Source organism: Lytechinus variegatus, chromosome 19 (assembly GCF_018143015.1).
Source record: "Lytechinus variegatus isolate NC3 chromosome 19, Lvar_3.0, whole genome shotgun sequence".
In the NCBI taxonomy this organism is placed as follows: domain Eukaryota; kingdom Metazoa; phylum Echinodermata; class Echinoidea; order Temnopleuroida; family Toxopneustidae; genus Lytechinus; species Lytechinus variegatus.
Genome location: NC_054758.1, coordinates 1158914 through 1178884, shown reverse-complemented (window position 1 = coordinate 1178884; position 19971 = coordinate 1158914). Strand labels below are relative to the sequence as shown.

Below are 19971 nucleotides of genomic sequence, written 5' to 3'. Positions count from 1 at the left end.
AATAAAAAAAGTGAAGATAGAGTTGATAAGAGATCACAAATTTAAAGGTATTCGTGTTGGAACTATTTTCCGCTATTATCAAATTGAGAAAACAAAAAAGGTCGTCTAACCCCCTCCACTCCCCCATCAAAACAACTTGGCGCAGTCATGACCTTTGGTGGTCTGTGGGCGCAGTCCCTGACAAAGACAAATCGCAGGGGCCAAGGAATGGTTTGGAAAGTGAGGGGGCTGAGTGAGCAAATTATTGGAGGGGAGAGCTGACCCGACACAAACGAAAAAATCACACACATTTTTTACGTTTTGGCACACGGTTTTGGAAAAAAGTTGGACTGAAGCCCACAAAGACACCCCGGGTCCGTGGCCCTTATAGCAATGATAATGATGATGATGATGATAATAATAATAATAATAATTATTATATAATTACAATAAAAATAATGATAACAATAATAAAAATAATGATGATGTTATTCTTTCGTAATTTAATGCGCTTTGTATCTGATGAAAAGGCGCTATGTAAATGAAATGTATTATTATCATTATTATGATACTAATGATAATAATGAATACAAATAACAATAACAACAGCAATAACAATGAAAACTACCAATATCATCATGACATTGATGATAACAAAAACATGGCATGATTAAATGTAAAAATGCACTTTTATTATTTGGGTGAAATGGATAATATATACAATTCAATCGGCTGGAATTCGCCTCATGCCACAGAAAATCTCCAACGATGTAAATAATTTTTTTGTACGAGAAAGCTATTATGTGAAAATAAGAAGCAAGTTTCTTTTGAAAAAAATGTTGGTCAGATTTCAATAATCTTTTCGACTAAATGTTTTGAATATTTATCTGTGGTTCTCAACATAAGTTTTATTATGTTTTTGTTTCTGTTGTTTGTACTGATAATGACTCATTTCATGACAAGATTGTATAAAATTATCAGTTATTGTTTGATTGCTGTTAAACACTCACTAGATGACTGTAAAAGCAAGTGAAACTGAAACTTTATTGAATAAAACGCCCCATGTGAGGGGGGATACACTGTATACTTAGCTAGGACCTACGAAACCATGACGTAGTAAGAAGATGGCGTGACAATGTCTAAAAGACAATGACCAAGGACACCTTGGACTTTTAAAATTAGACGTTACAAATTACCCACATCCTTTCCGTTAATCACTTTTCCCTTTTATATATAATCCACACGAGTGAACCACGTAGGTGTCATGGCTTAGACCAGGTGTGGTAGAATTTGATATTTCATTTTGATGATCAATAATGCCTGATGAGTTTGAACATCAAAGGTAGGTCGAAGAAAAGGGGGTCAATTATTTCGAAATGAGTATAGCCATGTCATCAGCTTCCCTCGTGATCACATCATAAAATACCAACATTTATTGTGAACTGAAATTAACTTGATTTTTTTTCCTTCCAAAAAACAATTACAGCATAAGAACCATACACCAAAGAAGTATAATGAAATATAATAGTTTACAGGATAATAGTAACCAGAAAATAGCGTGAATGCTAGTCGGGTCTCGTTGAAAAAAAACTATACACTTTAAACTACGATACAAATGAATGTATAGTATAGGTCATGGGTGGAAATCCAAGGGGGGGGGGGACGTGTCCCCCCCCCCTACTCAAAATTTCTTATCAAAAAAAGACCAAAAATAGTAGGGGGGCATTTGATATTGTGTCCCCCTTCTATTTTTGGTCTTTTTTGATGATAAGAAATGCATCATACAAAATCGAAATAAAACATGTATTTTGGGATGATAACCATTTTTTTTTGCTTGTCAATTTTTTTTTCGTCGAAATTACTTTAAATTAGCGGTGATAACCCTTTTTGGGGGCTTGTCAGAATTTCCAGTCCTCGTCCTCCCTACCTTTTTGAGAGAGATTTACGCCTTTGCTATAGGTTGACGACTATAAATACAAAATACATGTACACAATAATCTTAGATTGCTTGACATTAATTCATTCATTAATTAAATACGAACTCTTTAAGTGAAATAAGTAGATTGGAATTTTTAAGAAAAAAAAACTGCCCCCGTTATGTAATTTTTATTTCTATTATTAGTAACATTGGGCTCCTCGTAATCATTTTTTTTTATCTTACTGGCACAGTAGTTTTGCTTTGTCCAAGGTTTGTTCTTTTTTATACTAATTTTAGTGCAAGAAGAACTTGATTCCAAAGGGGCTTAATCCAGTTTGACCAAAATCGATTTTTTTTTTTTATATAAACACATGTATCCAGTAGCGGACCGTGACCCGGAGGAGACAAAGCATATTGGGGGTGGGGGCACTGCATTGTTCGTGAACAAAGCTGTGCCCCCCATGCTTTGTCTCCTCCGGGTCACGGTCCGCCACTGCATGTATCTGAGACGTGGGATCCAAATGGACCATGTTGCTTTTTTTTTTTAAATGGGAAAGTTGGTAAAAATTGATTAGTTTGAGTTTAATTCCAAAAGGAGCTAAATCCATGAAAAAAATGATTTTATTAGTCTGATATGATAGCACTATCATTACGTATTTAAATGAAACGGCAGCTGAAAAGGGAAAGTGGTGAATTAAAAAATCTTGATTTACAGAAAAACTCCAATTGTGGATTTAGCCCCTTTTGGAATAACACTCTTTAAATATGTTATTTAAATTTTACCATTTTGAATCATGGATTGGAGTCGGGGTTGGAGTTTAAAAGGTTCGCCCTTTCTTGCTATAGCCTTTACTCATTTTAACCGCAAATTATATGTACGTGTACTTCATTATGTTCGTTGATTGCTTTTTCATAAGTGAAAATTGAATACGAATGTTACAAAGTGATTTATTGAGGGTATTCCTGAAAAGAAACAAAAAAAAAACTCTTAGGATAGATCCAAACAGGACGTATAAGAGTCCCTTTCTTACTGTAGTTCTACGGGCTGCCCTCCGTTCATGTAAAATTTTTTTTTTCAAGATCCCTTCATCCGACTAAAATAGGCAGGGAACAGTGGCGTACCTAGGATTTTCCACAATGACGAAATGATGACACACCTGCCGTATGCATGATTATGAATCAAAGATATGTGGGGGCCGGGATGGAGAACTTAAGGCCTATTCAGCAGAAAGTTCAGGGAGGCCAGACAGGCCTACCCTTCCGAAGCCTCAGTTTCTTTAGCTCTCTCTATTTCAGTCCACTTTGAGCCTATCATGAAAACAAAATTTAGGATGCCGCAACTTCATTATTTTCATGAAGAATGACAATTTGCAGAAATTAATTAAGTCAGCTTCTCGGAATATAGCCCCATGCCCCCCCCCCGATGGATTTTTCCCCAAGCGGGAATAGGCCTACCCCATATTTTTTTCTTGGTTATGTATAGACTACTGTTCAGTACCTTATATTAATAATTTAATTGATGAAATCATTCATAATTGAATACATAAACATAGTTGATGTAGATCTAATATGCTGGGATAATTCCTTTTGTATTTTGTGTCGTTGCAGTAGCAGTTCTACTCGACATTGTAAGAACGGAAGTGAATCAACGCCATCAATTTGCCAAATTTCATGGCTTTTTAGCGATTTAAACAGGTAAAAGTATAATTCACATAAATAATCATTGATTGTCAATTCCTTGTGTTATTCTTGTACGGGTAAACAGTTGTTTCAAGTGAAAAAGACACAAATAGATTACAAATATTTTGTCGTAGTCCGACACACCGAAGATTATGTTGGTGTCCTCATCGATGGGAATGGGATGGGCGATGTTTTAGTTTTTTGGAAAGAGTACCTTTTGCGACACTCGGCCAATCTAACCCTAAGTCCCTAACCCTTTGGATGTTGCAAAAGACACTTTTCTCAATATGTTTCCTTTAGATCTTTCATTCATGAATTGGAAAGCCCATGCCAAATGTAAGAAAAAAAGGCTAAAAAATTAGTAAAGTCAGACCACCCATGGTTTCAAATCATGTCGCGTGTGACACTTGTTCACTGCTACCACCCACTCACACAACATGCGAGGTTAGTAATACTAACCTCGCACAACGCATGTGGTTTCATAGTGGACTTTGACGTTTTCATTCATCACACGAATGTGAGGGAATAAAAAACGCCAAACATTTGAGTATTTCTCCACTAATGGAAATTTGTTTTTATGATTTAACTTTTTTTTTTAATGAATTGGAAATTATTTATAAAAGTGTTTTTATCGCTTACCTCCAAGTCTCAACCAGGATACTCCGTTCGATCCGTCCTTAATACTGCGGTGGAAAGTACGCAAACAACAATCGAAAAGCAATTTTTCGTATCGAACATTCTCAATTCAAGTCGTCAGCGCATAATAGGAAATTGTACCAAAATCAACAGGTTGCATCTCATGTATATACTTATTGGTAAAGTACGCCATCTTTTGACAAGATGATGATGAAAGTGGATTGAACGAGCAAGAAAATAATGCTGATCGCCTAGAATGCAGCTAGCTTGCAACACCGTAAACAAAGGTACGGTAGGCACTTAAGAACCAAGTTTGAAAGGACACTCGTAAAATTACGTCACTCTCGCGATGAATAATCATTAGATCGTGGTCGTGCGTGTTCAATAAAAACTCTCTGCATGCATGCACTCAGTGTGTATTGAACACGCACGACCACGATCTAATGAATATTCATCGGCGAGAGTGACATAATTTTACGAGTATCCTTTCAAACTTGGTTCTTAAGTGCCTACCGACTTTGAAATAATATCGCGCGCCCTCTTTAGGCAAAAGTTGATATCAACGCTGATCAAGAGGCATCTACGTGAAGATCACGAAAAATGCTCTTATTTTATTAAAAACAACACCAAACAGAATTCAACAAACGATCCATATGGTTCGGTAAGTGTCATAGAATAAATATAATGCTTAGCTACGATGTAAAGTCATAGTTATTTTAGTAAAAAGGGTGTGAAAGATTCGCGTGCACCAGGTGCATATGAATCCTTCACACACGAGACGATTTGAAACCATGAGTGGCTACCACCCTGCCTGTGGGGAATCTACAGGTATGGTATGCCAATGTTGTACAGAGCACACACTTTAAAAAATCATTAAAATATCACTTTTAACGAACAATTGTCCATAGACTGTGTACAACGGACAGTAGAGGCGCACGGCCAATATGGGAGACTCTCTCCAATAGGGGAGAAAATCTCCCACATTGGAGACTTGCTTTGCAAAAGGACAAAAGAAACAACACCAACAAAAGCATGATTTTTTTCCACCCAAAATTTTGTCTCACTGATGTCAGAAGCCCATTTGTTTTGTGTGTGATTGACAACAAAAATACTTATCAAAACAAAAGTAGACAATGAATTTTTAAAGTAGACGGTGAAAAGGGGTAATTTGTCATGAGGAATCTGCTTATCACATTTTTATTTGCCGCCAAGGTAATCCTTTCGCCGCAAATGTAAACAAAGGAAATTGGTCTCCAAAACTGGAGACTGTCTCTGAAATTGGATAGCCAAATTCTTTACAAAAGTCTCTGATATCAGAGATAATTTCCCACATTGGAAACAGTCTCCAATATTGGCCGTGCGCCTCTACTGACGGATAGATCGTCTCGGCACAGCGATTCGAAGACCGCTGATTGGTCAATTGCGCAGATAAGTCATGACCACGTGGTCCCAAAAATAATTCCTTCGGACTGCGTGCGGAAGTATCGATAGCGATAACGATATCCAGTCACGTTGTGTACGCCGTAAATGGTCTCGGTTCGTGATCGGATCGCTCCGGTATCGATCGAAAATTATCGAAACTCTGCAATTTCATGCATATTCACGCGACGCTCCGAAACCCGGAAGCCAATTGACTTTGTGCATGTTGCGATAGACTCTACAAATTCCAACGAACACGATGGCATATAGACGCTAATTTGTAAGATTTTGACGGAAAAGCAAGAAGTAATCGAAATTCGCTTACCTGTGCGGTATCGGTGAGAAAATAGATCCTCCAAGAATACCTTTCATAATTCATATAAAATACGGGAAAGTGAAATTCTAGGTCGATTTTGGTACGAGGTGATAGAGAATTGCACACTTGTTTTGGTGGAATTCTGTGTGGGGAAATACAAGGCTTGCACTGCGCTAGTCTTGAGGACGCAATGATGATGATTTTTTTGAGATATGTCATATACTTCGATGAAGAAGTATATGACATATCTAAAAAAAATCATCATTGCGTCCTCAAGACTAGCACTGCGCATGCTTACTATATTTTCATTCATAAATTGGTTCTCAGCAGGGGCTGGATGACGTCATGTAATAAGCAAAAATGTACACGACCACTACATTCACGCTCCGCTATCCGTTGTACACAATTGTTCATTGTGTTTTGTGACCAAAATTACTAATTTCCATAAAGTTGCAATTTATTTTTCATTAGTAACTTAGGAATAATTTTTGTATTCACCAGAGCGCTCAAAAACTTGAATTTTGGGCATATTTTTTTGTACGCCCTCTATTGGTGGAAAGTAATATGGCAAGAAAATTTTCATTTTTTGATCTCTATTTTTAATTAAGAAAAAAATAATTTAAAGTATCAAATTTAAATAAGAGTCAAGTTGTATGAATAATAGGTGAAATGGAAACTGTCAGTGTAAAAAAAACAAGCATTTGCCCCAAAGAAAAAGAGAAAATACGCCAAACATTGTCACCCTTATTTTGCCACACATGGAGATACAAGTGAGAACAAGGTTATATCATAACCTTGTTTATTGAATGAGTGGCGTGTGAAGGATTCATATGCACCTGGTACTCGCGAATCTTTCACACCTTTTTAGCTCAAATAACTATGACTTTACATCATAGCTAAGAATTCTAATTGTGTTATGACACTTACCAAACCAAATGGATCGTTTGTTGACTTCTCTTTGCTGTATTTTTTACTTAAAATAAAAGCATTTTTCGTGATCTTCACGTAGATGCCTCTTGATCAGCGTCGATATCAATATTTTCCTAAAGATGGTGCGCGATACTATTCACAATCCGGTTTGTTTCATAGAGATGTATACTTATTAGTATATATCTCTATGGTTTGTTTACGGTTCTGCAGCTTTTACTGCTAGCTGCATTCTAGGCGATTAGCATTATTTTCTTGCTCGTTCAATCCACTTTCATCATCATCTTGTAAGTATATACATGAGATGCAACCTGTTGATTTTTGGTACAATTTCCTATTATGTGCCTATTAATTTCCTATTATGCGCCGACTGATTTTATTCCCGTTATAATGCGATGTTAACCGACAACTAAAATATCCACTGCGTAGACACGTTGTAGTCACCTTCGTAGTGCGAGGTTAGTATAGTATACTAACCTCTTAGGGGGACTTACTTTTTTGTTGTGTATATAATGTAATATCTTCACTGCAATACACAATTAACTACCTAATTTCACTCAAAAATGTTCATAATAAAAAGAGAAGAAACAAAAAAAGAATTACTAGACAGCTTATCCCCCACAAGCCTTGTTGCTGTCATTGTGTGCGTTTGTGCGTTACCACGAGTGCTGACTTTCTACTCATAGTAATACTGTTTCTGTTCTGTTAACGGTAACTCCAGCAGAAACTCTGCAGGACAGCATTTTGCTGGAGAACGCCAAAGGTAGTATAAAACCAATTACCTAGGAAACATTTTTACGTCTAGCTTAATCAGTCATAGTGGCTGACCTTATAGACGACAGATATCACTCTTGGGCCTTTTTATCAAAGTGGAGACAATGGCAGAGTGGGGATTCGAACTCACAACCTTGCGATTATGAGTCCAATGCTCTAACCATTAGACCCATATCGGCTATTGTCACCTATGAGGCTATTATGTTTCAAGTCTTTTGACCTCATTGGTACTAGGAGTGACCTCCACAGGTTTGGAAAAAGCCAGAGTAGTCTGACTATCAAGCACCATTGTACAAATTCCAGATATTTAAATCGAAATGTTTACCTTGGATATAATTTGTGATATGCCATCCATATGTGGATCAGAATGGTTCAAGGAAAGGATAGGTGTATTCAGCTGTAGCAAGGATTTTTTGTTATCATAATGAATGACCTTACACTTCTCTTGATTGAAATAATAACCTAACAATGCTTATTCGATGCAATTACATGTTACTCTAGATCATATATGTGGTATAATTTTTTCATTCTTTTTTTCTTTTAACAGAGGATTTGCCTATGGTGAGGCACTATTGAATTCATGTGAGAGTCATCATGGAATCTTCAGGGGTCGATGACCCATTGAACACAGACATCTCCCCCTTCCATCCCAGTCAAGATTCAAACAATGCATATTCAACTCTCCAAATGCTTACATCAACCCAACCTTCGCCTGCGGAAGGTCTACAGGGGATGGTATCTCAGTTCATTCCTTTCGCCAATGTTACAAGTTCCGAGAGTGCCACCTCTGACATCATGTCCCAATCCCATACCGTGACGGTACCAGTCGCATCGGAGCTCTGTGATGACACGATAATTGGGAGATACTTGACCGGTTTCCAACCCTTACACCCTGCCCTTGTCATGGCCCCTCAAGATTCATCCATGGTAGCATCAAATGCCTCTCTGCTGACATCCTCAGAGGCTGTTCAACCTTCGGACACCGCTCAACCTCCAACTGCCAGTTCGCCACAGCTGACTACACTGACACCTTCCCAGTTCATGCTAGTGTCATCAACGCAGCTCCTCCCCTTCACCTCTTCTTCCCAGGTTACCGTGACAACATCTCATCCCACCATGACATCACCAAGCTCACTGGCATCGTCCTCTTCGGAGCTGCTAACCTTCACAACCCCTCAACTCGCAACAATAATGTCACAGGGCACGTCCACCATGCAATCCCTTACTGACTTGGTCCCCTCTGTGATAGATGACGTGTCCAACCAAGCAGTGGTGACATCATCTCAGTTATCCACTTCCCTTGATTCTCTGGTCCTTCCTGCAGCTAATCCTCAGAACCTACTGGAAGTAGCCACCAAGGCCATCAGGGAAGATGCAGAAGATGAGGCAGGGGAAGCAGACTTTGCAACCTGCTGGGATGACAACATTCATGGAGAGGAACCAGGCGCTTCATCCGCTCTTGATGATGATGGAGAATACCAGGAGTCTTTCACCAACGAATGGTCACGGCTATTCAAAGAAAAATTCTCTCCTTATTTTGGTAAGTTGTAGTGTGTTTTTGAACATCAGCACTATAACCATTCCTTGTCCTCAAATGAAGTCCTTTAAGAAAGCCTTAACTGTTTTAGGTTACCCGTAGGTGTCTTGAAGTCCTCTAATTTATGCCAGTCACGCAGCAAATTAGCGATTAATCTAGACATGTTTACTCTCTGTTTGGTCTTATCCCACATGGTCTAATCTATAACCAGTTCAACTATTAACCATTCAGTGTATTTGCCAATTAAACACATTTACCTCATTGTCTAACTTACAGGTAGGCTATAACAAATGTCATCTAATTTCTCATTTTGAATCAACAAAGTAACAATTAATGAGTAGAAAATTTGTAGATTAAACCAACTGGGCATTAGACTAGAAATAGCGCATCTGGACTGAGTGAATATAATCTTCGGACACAACAAACTGGACATACTCTATGTTACCTCAATTGATAATGAGGGGGAGGGGGTAAAGTTATATTCACCAGAAATTGTGACATTGCAATCTTCCGCTATATTGTCGGCGGTTATCCGAACCGTCGTTTCACACATACGACGGTGCAAACCCATTTTAGAGAACATCTACTTCAAAGTTTACTATAATTTTCACACCTTTGTACCCAAGCCTTATAACATATTCATTGCTAGAAAAAATACATGGTTGGAAAGATCAAGAAAATTGCTTGACATTGGTATCTTTATTTTTACACAAAACTAAGGATCCAAGAAAATATCGCAAAAGAGCTTCATGCTTGTAGATTTTCCCACAGGTACAAAAATGCTATTGGGAAAAAATGATATGACGTTTTGACTGACAGCGATTTCAATCCGCTTGTTCAGTCAAAACGTTCTATCGCTTTTCACGTGCAAAGTTAATGCAGTGCCCAGTGCTGATATGACGGTTTAGCTGACCGCGCACTGAAATCACGGTCAGTCAAAAGTTGTATCGCTCTGTTACAATACATGTATCCAATGGGATTTACACATTTTATTAAAAATTTGTATGGTATCGCCATGAAAATCCTCTCATATCTCAGAAAATAAAATGAATTGCTACCTAGAAATTTAGTTATGAATAGAGCAGGACATGTACTTTCATTTTATGCAAAAATCTCAAAATCAAATTTTTGAACAAAATTGACTGATACGACGGTGCGGATGACCGCTGGTAATATGGATGTACATTTAGGATTAAATAAACAAATATTATGATTAGAGCCGTTAACTTTCCACAATGTGTATCAAATTAAAGATAAGAATTTCCTTTTCCACATCTGGAAAATAAATCACATTCAAAATTATTTTCCACACCAATTTTGTAAAGTCTCTTTTTCAAGTAAGCATGTTTTTATAATAATTCTATAAGTTCATTTATAACAAAAAAATTATATTGGTTCATTTATATTATATAAAAAGTCCTTCAATGTTAATGGATACTGTTTGTGTGTGTGTTTGTGTTTCTGTAATATACAATTCAAATCCGGCTTAATTGCCAGTTTTTGTCTCACCTGCGAAGCAAAGTGAGACTATAGGCGCCGCTTTTCCGACGGCGGCGGCGGCGGCGTCAACATCAAATCTTAACCTGAGGTTAAGTTTTTGAAATGACATCATAACTTAGAAAGTATATGGACCTAGTTAATAAAACTTGGCCATAAGGTTAATCAAGTATTACTGAACATCCTATTAGAGTTTCATGTCACATGACCAAGGTCAAAGGTCATTTAGGGTCAATGAACTTAGACCATGTTGGAGGAATCAACATCGAAATCTTAACCTGAGGTTAAGTTTTTGAAATGTCATCATAACTTAGAAAATATATGGACCTAGTTCATGAAACTTGGACATAAGGTTAATCAAGTATCAATGAACATCCTGCATGAGTTTCACGTCACATGACCAAGGTCAAAGGTCATTTAGGGTCAATGAACTTTGGACGAATTGGGGATATCTGTTGAATTCCCATCATAACTTTGAAAGTTTATGGATCTGATTCATGAAACTTGGACATAATAGTAATCAAGCATGACTGAACATTTTGTGCAAGTTTCAGGTCACATGATCAAGGTCAAAGGTCATTTAGGGTCAATGAACTTTGGCGAATTGGGGATATCTGTTGAATTCCCATCATAACTTTGAAAGTTTATGGATCTGATTCATGAAACTTGGACATAATAGTAATCAAGCATCACTGAACATTTTGTGCAAGTTTCAGGTCTCATGATTAAGGTCAAAGGTCATTTAGGGTCAATGAACTTTGGCCGAATCGGGGGTATCTGTTGAATTACCATCATAACTTTGAAGTTTATTGGTCTAGTTCGTTAAACTTGGACATTAGAGTAACCAAGTATCACTGAACATCCTGTGCATGTTTCAGGTCACATGTCCAAGGTCAAAGGTCAATGAACTTTAGCCGAATTGGGTGTATCTGTTGAATTACCATCATAACTTTGAAAGTTTATGGATCTGATTCATGAAACTTGTACATAAGAGTAATCAAGTATCACTGAACATCCTGTTCCAGTTTCAGGTCACATGATCAAGGTCAAAGGTCATGTAAGGTCAATGAACTTTGGCCATGTTGGGGGTTTTTGTTGAATAACCATCATATATCTGTAAGTTTATTGGTCTAGTTCATAAAAAGAGGACATAAGAGTAACCATGTATCACTGAACATCTTGTGCGAGTTAGAGTAGTATGCAAAGTCAGCACTGCTGCTATATTGAACCGCGTGATGCAGGTGAGACGGCCAGAGGCATTCCACTTGTTTGGATTCAGAGCACCCAATGAAATGGCCCTTACCCCTCCCTGGTTTATTCGTGATGCGATTGTGCATCTCCTCATTCAGGTCACCTCTCCTCTACCACTTCTCTTTGTTTGGTTTACCCCATCCCCCTCTCACCATCCATCATTGTTAACTTTTCAAATTATTAGAAGTATTTTAAAAATGTTATCTTGTTTCTTTATAGGTTATGTCCACACTCTAGAAGAGGCTGAAGAGCTACTCCATGTCTATGAGGTGTGCACAGAATCTAAATACGTGGGCATCAAGCGATGTGACAAGACAAACTTTGAGATCAATGCCACCAGAGGGCGCCCTTTCCGCTACACCCCTCTCATCATCTGCGGTCACAAAGTTCCGTTTGATTCTGTGCCTTACTATCATGGAGGTAAAGCCATGTATTATTGTCATTTGGGAAATAAAAGGAAACATCCCCCGAAGGACCGTCCGTTAAAGCACCCCGAGAAACGAATGCATAGCAAGAAGGTTGGATGCGAGGCACGTATCGCCTTTCGCGTCATTGCAAGGTTTCCAGAGCATAAGTTGAAGTGCGACACAGAGCACCATCGGCTGATAGCGTCGCAGACATTGTCCAAAGTCTGGAAGGAAGGAGGGAAGGACATCGCCGTCGAGTGGAGAGTCTACATTATGCTTCCCAAGGCTACTGCCCACACCAACCACGAACTCGTTCGGACATTACGTCTACGCGATAGACCTCTCGATAAACGATTAATCGGTCGGATCTGCCAACTTGTCAAGATGGGACTCAGGAACACCCACACCATTCAGAAACATGTGGTTCATTTCGCGGAGCAAGTGCTGCGGAAGGAAGGGATGAGCTGGAAGAGGAGAAAGGATATATGCGGGAGCAGGCAGATCTGGTGGTATCGCAAACAAATGCTAGATCACATTGAGAGTAACACTCTGGAGACATCCAAGTTCCAAGACATGATCAAGGAGGTTGAGGATATCGCTGAAAGACATAACTACAACGGATTCATCCAGGAGCTGTCAGAAGTTGAGGATGACACGGACACCGGCAAGTGGAGGAAACGAACAGTACTGAAGAATCGCAGAAGCTATGAAGAGCAGCTGTCAAAGCTTAAGGAAGAGTGCTTTACTGAATTGCAGCACTTTGTAAACAATGTACAGTCATGTACTCAGGTCGAAGTACTTGCAAGAACGTTAAACAGCTTCAGAACTTTTCGGGAGACATTTGAGAAGGAATTGACTTGTGACGAGAACAAACAAAAAGAACCAGACAGTGCAAACCTCCCGAATGGAATCATCCAGATATTCAATGTTGACTCTACACAGAACATTGGGAACATCAGCCAAATCCTACAGATTGAAACAGGAACAAACCAGACAGCTAATGTAGTCCAGTTACAGTGTACACAAGAAAATAAATTACAACCTTGATGCACACTACATGTAAGACCCGATTGCATGATTGTATACCTTTCTCGTAATTTTGCTATTCAATATTAACTTCCATGTCTTTTGATTTTGATTGGCTGTTGAGTTTCGTTTCCATGGTAGTGCCTATTGTTTGTCAAAGTTACCATAATTTCAAGTCGTTATACAACAGGCTCCAGGTTGGTGTTTCATAAAGCTGTTTGTAAGTTAAGAGTGACCTTAAGAACAACGGGTGATCCTTTCTTGTGGTACATGTAATTGTATACACCAAAACTCTCATTGGCGATGGTTTATTAGCGAGTAAGAAAGGTTTACCAGTCGTTATTAAAGTCGCTCCTAACTTACGAACAACTTTATGAAACAGCCCGTGGCCTCAAAGAGGGGCTCATATGGTGTTCAGACATTTATTCATCTAAAAAAGCTTATTTTCTTAATAGCAGAAAGCCTTATATAGTTCCAAAACTGTCTAATTTCCAAGCAAGAACCAATATGTTGTGATTTTAGCCTAATTTCTTGTCTTTAGCAGTGTCCCAGCTTTAAGTGCAGTCCATTATACATGTACTTTTTTATGTTCCAGTAGGTATTGTCCAGTTCAGCATGCTTTCGAATGAACACAATTCTTTCCATCAACAAAAACCAAAACTTTTGAAATGTAGCACACAACATGAATTTGCAATTCACTTTGAGTACTACCTAGAAATTCTACCGTACTTCTTGTTAAAATTTGTATCCAGTGACTCAAATTGTGGTTCAAACACGAGTCTGTCTCACTTTTCATCAGATAATTCAGATTTATATTTTCATTTACTATTCATTTAAGCAATCAATGATTTCACGTTGCAATCACATTTTAAACTGCTTTTATGGCTCTTGTGCACACCTGTGGGCATTTTTATAACAAATGTATTGTCTACATACACGTATACAGTATATGTACTGTAATGGGGCGTTGCAAGAAACTTGCAATCAATTGCAAGTCTATTTTCATTCCCGGGAGTGTTTCATCAATATTTTCATCCGACAAGTTGTCAGATCTGACATCTTTCTCTGATGTTGATTGGCTGAGAGGTACTGTTACTATGGTAACTGTCGGATAAAATGGGACTTGTCGGATAAAACGTCCTTTCATGAAACGCTCCCCAGAAATCAAGCATATGTTGTGCATTAATTGCAAATGTGCGATTGATTGCTAATCTGCTCCATGAAACAAGGAGTGTAATCTGATTTGCTTAAGTTAAAAGTGATCAATCAACTGTAAAATTGCAACAGAATAGTTGCAATTGATTGCATTTATTTTCTTGCAACACCCCTTCAAGTCTTTCTACAATGTAAACTCATTTCCAGAACATTTAATTGTGATAGTTCGCATACGACTATTAAAATAAGTTATTCTTGTTGATTGAATGTTTACATGTAATTCCGTTCCAATTCAAATCTAACTTATTCACGTTTATAACAACAATATATGAAATATATTGTAATTTCCAAAAGCCAAGCACACGCTATGAGACCTGACTGCACTAGGACCTGATTGGAACAAAGTTGCCAACAGCATATCAGCGCAAATGATCACATCGCAGCCCAGCACACGCTTTGCAACAGCGCTGTAGCGAGTTGCCTGTCATGGTGCCTCTTTTGCGCGCATTGTCTTCGCTGCTGAATTGCGGCAAATTGGCCATGACATCATCGTCTAGGACGAACCTGATTGGCTAGAATTAGCAAGATCACAGAAGGATTCGAAGGACTGGCAACTGTTGCATCTCTGCCATTATGGCAACTACAGAGCAACCAAGTCTCATGCATTATGCGTGAGACTCAAGCATTTTGGACTCTTGTTCATTCCCTCAAATCTCTGTCTCACGCAACTATCACAGCCTATCCCCATATACATTGCATACAATGTCTGTGATCTCACTCAGATTCACAGAAAATCTCATGCGTAGCTGGTCTTTGAACTTGGCATCTCTGCAACTACCATGGAAACCTTGATCATGATAGGCTGCTGAGCCCTGTTATGGTAAACTTAACAACAGTTCCAAGTCCTTTACGAAACGGGCCCATGTGATCCTACTACAAAAATTGGGTCGCAGTTGCAGTGCATTTTAGGTTGATGCTCACTCTGTGATTTTGTTGCAATGAAATCTTGGTGCAAACGCATTGCATAATGTGCGCTTGAGCCTGTTTCTTAAAACTTGTTATTATAACAAATTTGCAGTAATAGTTTAAAGCTATTGAAATCATTGAATTTGATTGGCTGATAGTAAACTTGTTATAGTAAATATGCATTTGTTATTATTACAAGTCTTTATAAAATGGAACCAGGGGTGTTATTCTGAAAAGTGTCTTAACTTTTCTTGTAAATTTTCTTGTAAGTCAGCAAGATAACAGCGCGCTAAAATTATCTTAAATTGGTATTCCGAAATTTGTCTCATCTCTGTAAAGATGTCTCTGACACGCCCAATATTCTGTCATCAACCAATTATTAAGCTTGTTATATGCTTAGGTGAAATAGAAGCATCTCTTCTGAAAAATAAATGAAGCGAATTGTTGATATGAGGCGTAATTTCCTTGCGCCCCCGACGCTTATGCTCGTGCGCTTCTGTGCAAAAAATACACGTAGCTCTTCTCAAAGAGATATTTTCTCTGAAAAGATTCGTCTCGAACACCAATTTTTAATTACTGAAAAGTTTACCAATCCGTCGTTATGTTTTTGGAATGTCTCCTTTTGTAAAACATGATGTTCTTGTGGGATGCAGCAAGAAATAAGTATTGCAGACGGACAAATATTGCATTCAACAATAAGTTACAATAGCCCCCCACCTCTTGTAAATTTTATTGTATTTTCCAAGGAAGTTAAGAGAACGCAAAGATAAAAAGAGAATTTTCAGAATACCTTGTAACTTGATATATACGCATCATCATTATATCCCTGACATCATACACGCTCAGTGAAAGTTACAAGAAAAGTTAAGACAATTTTCGGAACACGGATTTTATTGTAACTCTAAAGATACTTTTCTCTTAAGACAATATCCAGAATATGGCCCCTGGAGAGGGTCCAAAAGTAATAAGTTCCTCTTTTCTTTTAGACAATCTTTTTATTTCCTTGTCCAATTTTTTTTCATAGAAAGTTCCACCTAGATTGTTGGCAATCTTTTGCTCACTAAAAGTTTTTGCATCACCCCCCCCCCCTTAAAGTGATTGGTTAACATTGGTTTGACTTTAAAAAAATCTGAGCTAGAAGGTAACACTTGTCACCCATGTCTGTGAAATGTTCCAAAAATGAAGCCCAGAAAAAAATTGTGTTCGAAAATGGTTATTTAGTGCTTCAAAAATTGAAATATAAAGTGACCGGAAACACCATCTTAATTTCATCCCATACACTTGTGTGTAATATTTAGGTGTCTAAAAGACTCCTATTTACAAATAGGGGTTTACCTTGTAGTTTTAGCTTTTTATTCTCAATAATGGTTGTTTTCAGGGTTTATTACATGCAGTTCTAATACATGCACTTGTACACATGTTTCATCTTGGTTTGAGAATTTTTTAAATCGGCTGCTCACAAAGTTAAACAATACCTTTTAATCCTGGATGCACCCTTGTCAGAGTGGTGTCAGAATTTTAAATCAAGAAATAAATTATCCAGAAAGGCAGTATCTTGTTTTTTCACATGGATCATTTAATTAATGATTTTTTTTCAATAACATTTTCACAATTTTCACATAATGTCGTCGCATCTGATACACAATTACTCATCCGAGGAATCATTGGGATGTTTTAATCAACATGTCAGCAAAAGTATATAAAGTAGTCTTTGTTTAACATATGTTCTTTAACAACAAATAAGAAAACAATATTTCATTTCTATTTCATTTTATATTCATGTATAGCGAAATTTGTATTCTACATTTTTCGGACTGCATGAGTTACATTAATGATAGCTAAGAAGAAGTAAGGATGTAAGAAATAAATATTCTAAAATCTTTGGATTTGAAAGTATAAATTACAATAAATTACAATATCGTCAAGGACTAAATCATATAAATACAAGAAATAAATTTTCTTTGGACTCAAAAGTATATATTACAGTAATAATAGCTATAAAAACTATAAAATTATATACAAGAAAGAAAATATTCTTAAATCTTAGGACTTTAAAGCATGAATTGCATAATAATAATAGCTATGAGGACTAAATTTAATATTTTGAAATCTTTGGACTTTAAAGCATAAATGTGTATATCATTTGTGAGTTTTTAGAATGACCCCACAAAACTTTTTGGCTTTTTTTTCAATTTTTTGTTATTTCCCAGGGCAGGTTTCATGTAGATTTAGAATTATAACTTGTAACTTTGCCATTATGGCAATTACCATGGTAACAGGGGTCAGTAATCAATCACAATCAAGGATTCCATGGTAGTTCAATACCACACTATCAGAGTTGATAGTTTTATGAAAACGGGTCCCTGGCTGTTTTCTCTCCTACTACTAGTATTACACTAGATAAGGGGTCTGTTTCATAAAACTTATTAAAATAACAAATTGACAATAATAGTTACATAGGCTACCGAAGTCTTTCATTCTGATTGCTTAATAGTAAATTTGTTATAGAAATCTTGCATTTGATATTATAACGAGTCCTTGGACCCCAAAAGAGTGTAAGTTATATTTTATCATTTTTGACAAGCAATGCTATGGTCACAAATACCTTTAATACAAGAACGGTACAAAAGATTCATACCATTTATTGCTATGTATAAATATCTTTCGTACAATGTTTATAATGGCATTTGTGATCACAGCATTAGAAACCATTTTGAAGCATAGGATCTGGTTTATCAAATTGAGATTTGAAAAAATCTCAAAATTTGCTCTGGCTGAGTTAGTTTGAGTTTTGACAGAGAGGGTCACATTTTATGGAAGAAATAACAATAGCATGCATAGATAAGCTTTGTGCATCAAACAAAATAAAACAATATTCAGCAGACATCACCATACATACATAATTCTAAGTGTTTACTTTTTAGCAATTTCAACTTGACAGACCCATTCCATTGGCTTCTTGTCAGGGGTATTCCAGGCTGAAAATTATTTGATTTTAACAAAAAATCATTAAATTGGATTTGGATAAACAAAACACTGAAAAGTTCATCAAATTGGCTGACAATTTAACAAGTTATGACAGTCCAAAGTTTTGCCTTATTTATATCCTCGTAATTATGCAAGCTAATTATGTCATTTCCCACTAGCTATTTTTTTATTTTATTATATGAAATTATGTTTATTCAAATTTTCTTCACATTGAGATTGTTTTCTCTATTTATTAAGAAATCATGATTTTCCAACCTGGAATACCCTTTTTAGATTCAATTTTGATTAGAACCTGAAAGTTCTCTGATACCGTTTTCATACTGAAGGCGAAGTGGAGTTACTCCGGAATAACTCCGGATCGCTTGTACTGCGGACCGACTTTAAACCCCTTTTCATATTGGCAAGCACCGCAGCGGTGTATCCGTAGTCGTTGCCATGGTTTCCAAGTGAGTTCGCACCCTACATATGGCGAGATCACAGCAATAAGCGCATACCGCATTTCCGGTGCGGAGTAACTCCGTTTGTAACCCTCTTCTCGAAGTGGGTTGAGTACTCCGCTTTGAATCCGGATCGAACTAATCTCAGAATTTTCATATTGCCCTCCAAAGTGGAGTAACTCCTCCTGGACTTCGGACTAACTCCACTTCGGCTCTCACTATGAAAGGGGTATGATACAATTCTTTATCAAAAAATAAATCAAAGATACATAAATTAAAATGTTAACAGATGCATAGGAGTTACAAATATAAGGAGTTCGAATAAATTTACATTCATCAGGGCTACGTAACACAAAGATTTAATAGCGATCAATCGCTAAATGAACTGACCATTCAATATCAATTTTACCCGCGCATTTGATGCAAAATACCGACCAGGAACCAATCAGAAGTCTTCTCACATATTTGCCATGCATCGCTTTGTGTTGCGAGGCTCTGGTGTAAAGATGAACAAAGGAACAGATTTCTACGGACAATATTTCGATTTTACAATAATTTGCTCCCAAAATGTGCATTACATTTGATCATATTGTATTTTCATACTCTTGAATTTGCAGATTATAGGATGTAATTAGTTATTAAAAAAAATTTAAATGGTACAAGGTGTAAGAAATCAAAATCAGGTAAAAAAATAAATATTCTACAAAAACATGACAATATTATAATTATATAAATGAGGTGAAATCTATTCAAATAAAAATAGCAAATAAGTAGATCCAAGCAGCAAAATGTTAATAATCATTTGGCCCGGAGGGGCCACTTACATTGACGAGTGAAAACCATGCGCGACCAAAAAAACACGTAAAAAGGATAATGAAAAAAAATTATGAAAAAAGGGTATTTCGCTAGGAAAATTAAGTGTTTAGGGTCGAATTTGCGGGGATGATAAAACAAAATTAAAATGTTTTATAAAGGATGTCCTTATTGCCCCAACACTTCGTGTTTAGAGTCCGATTTGCGCGAGGTGTAGAAGTGGGGTCGTACTAAACAAAATAAGG

The 19971-nt window shown here is 37.1% G+C and overlaps 1 protein-coding gene across 1 annotated transcript; it reads left to right on the top strand.

Annotated features, from left to right (window-relative positions):
• The first annotated feature begins 3492 nt into the window (after nucleotides 1–3492).
• On the top strand, nucleotides 3493–14402 carry LOC121405924. The gene is made up of 3 exons (XM_041596920.1): nucleotides 3493–3592; nucleotides 8197–9189; nucleotides 12154–14402. The coding sequence occupies exons 2-3, from the start codon at nucleotides 8244–8246 to the stop codon at nucleotides 13386–13388; spliced, it is 2181 nt and encodes a 726-aa protein (XP_041452854.1). The 5' UTR covers nucleotides 3493–3592; nucleotides 8197–8243; the 3' UTR covers nucleotides 13389–14402.
• The last annotated feature ends 5569 nt before the right edge of the window (nucleotides 14403–19971 follow it).

Coding starts and splice junctions, on each gene's coding strand:
- LOC121405924 (XM_041596920.1), top strand. CDS start 8,244: ATGGAATCTTCAGGGGTCGATGACCCATTGAACACAGACATCTCCCCC. Junction 9,190..12,153: donor AAAATTCTCTCCTTATTTTG/GTAAGTTGTAGT, acceptor GTTTCTTTATAG/GTTATGTCCACACTCTAGAA.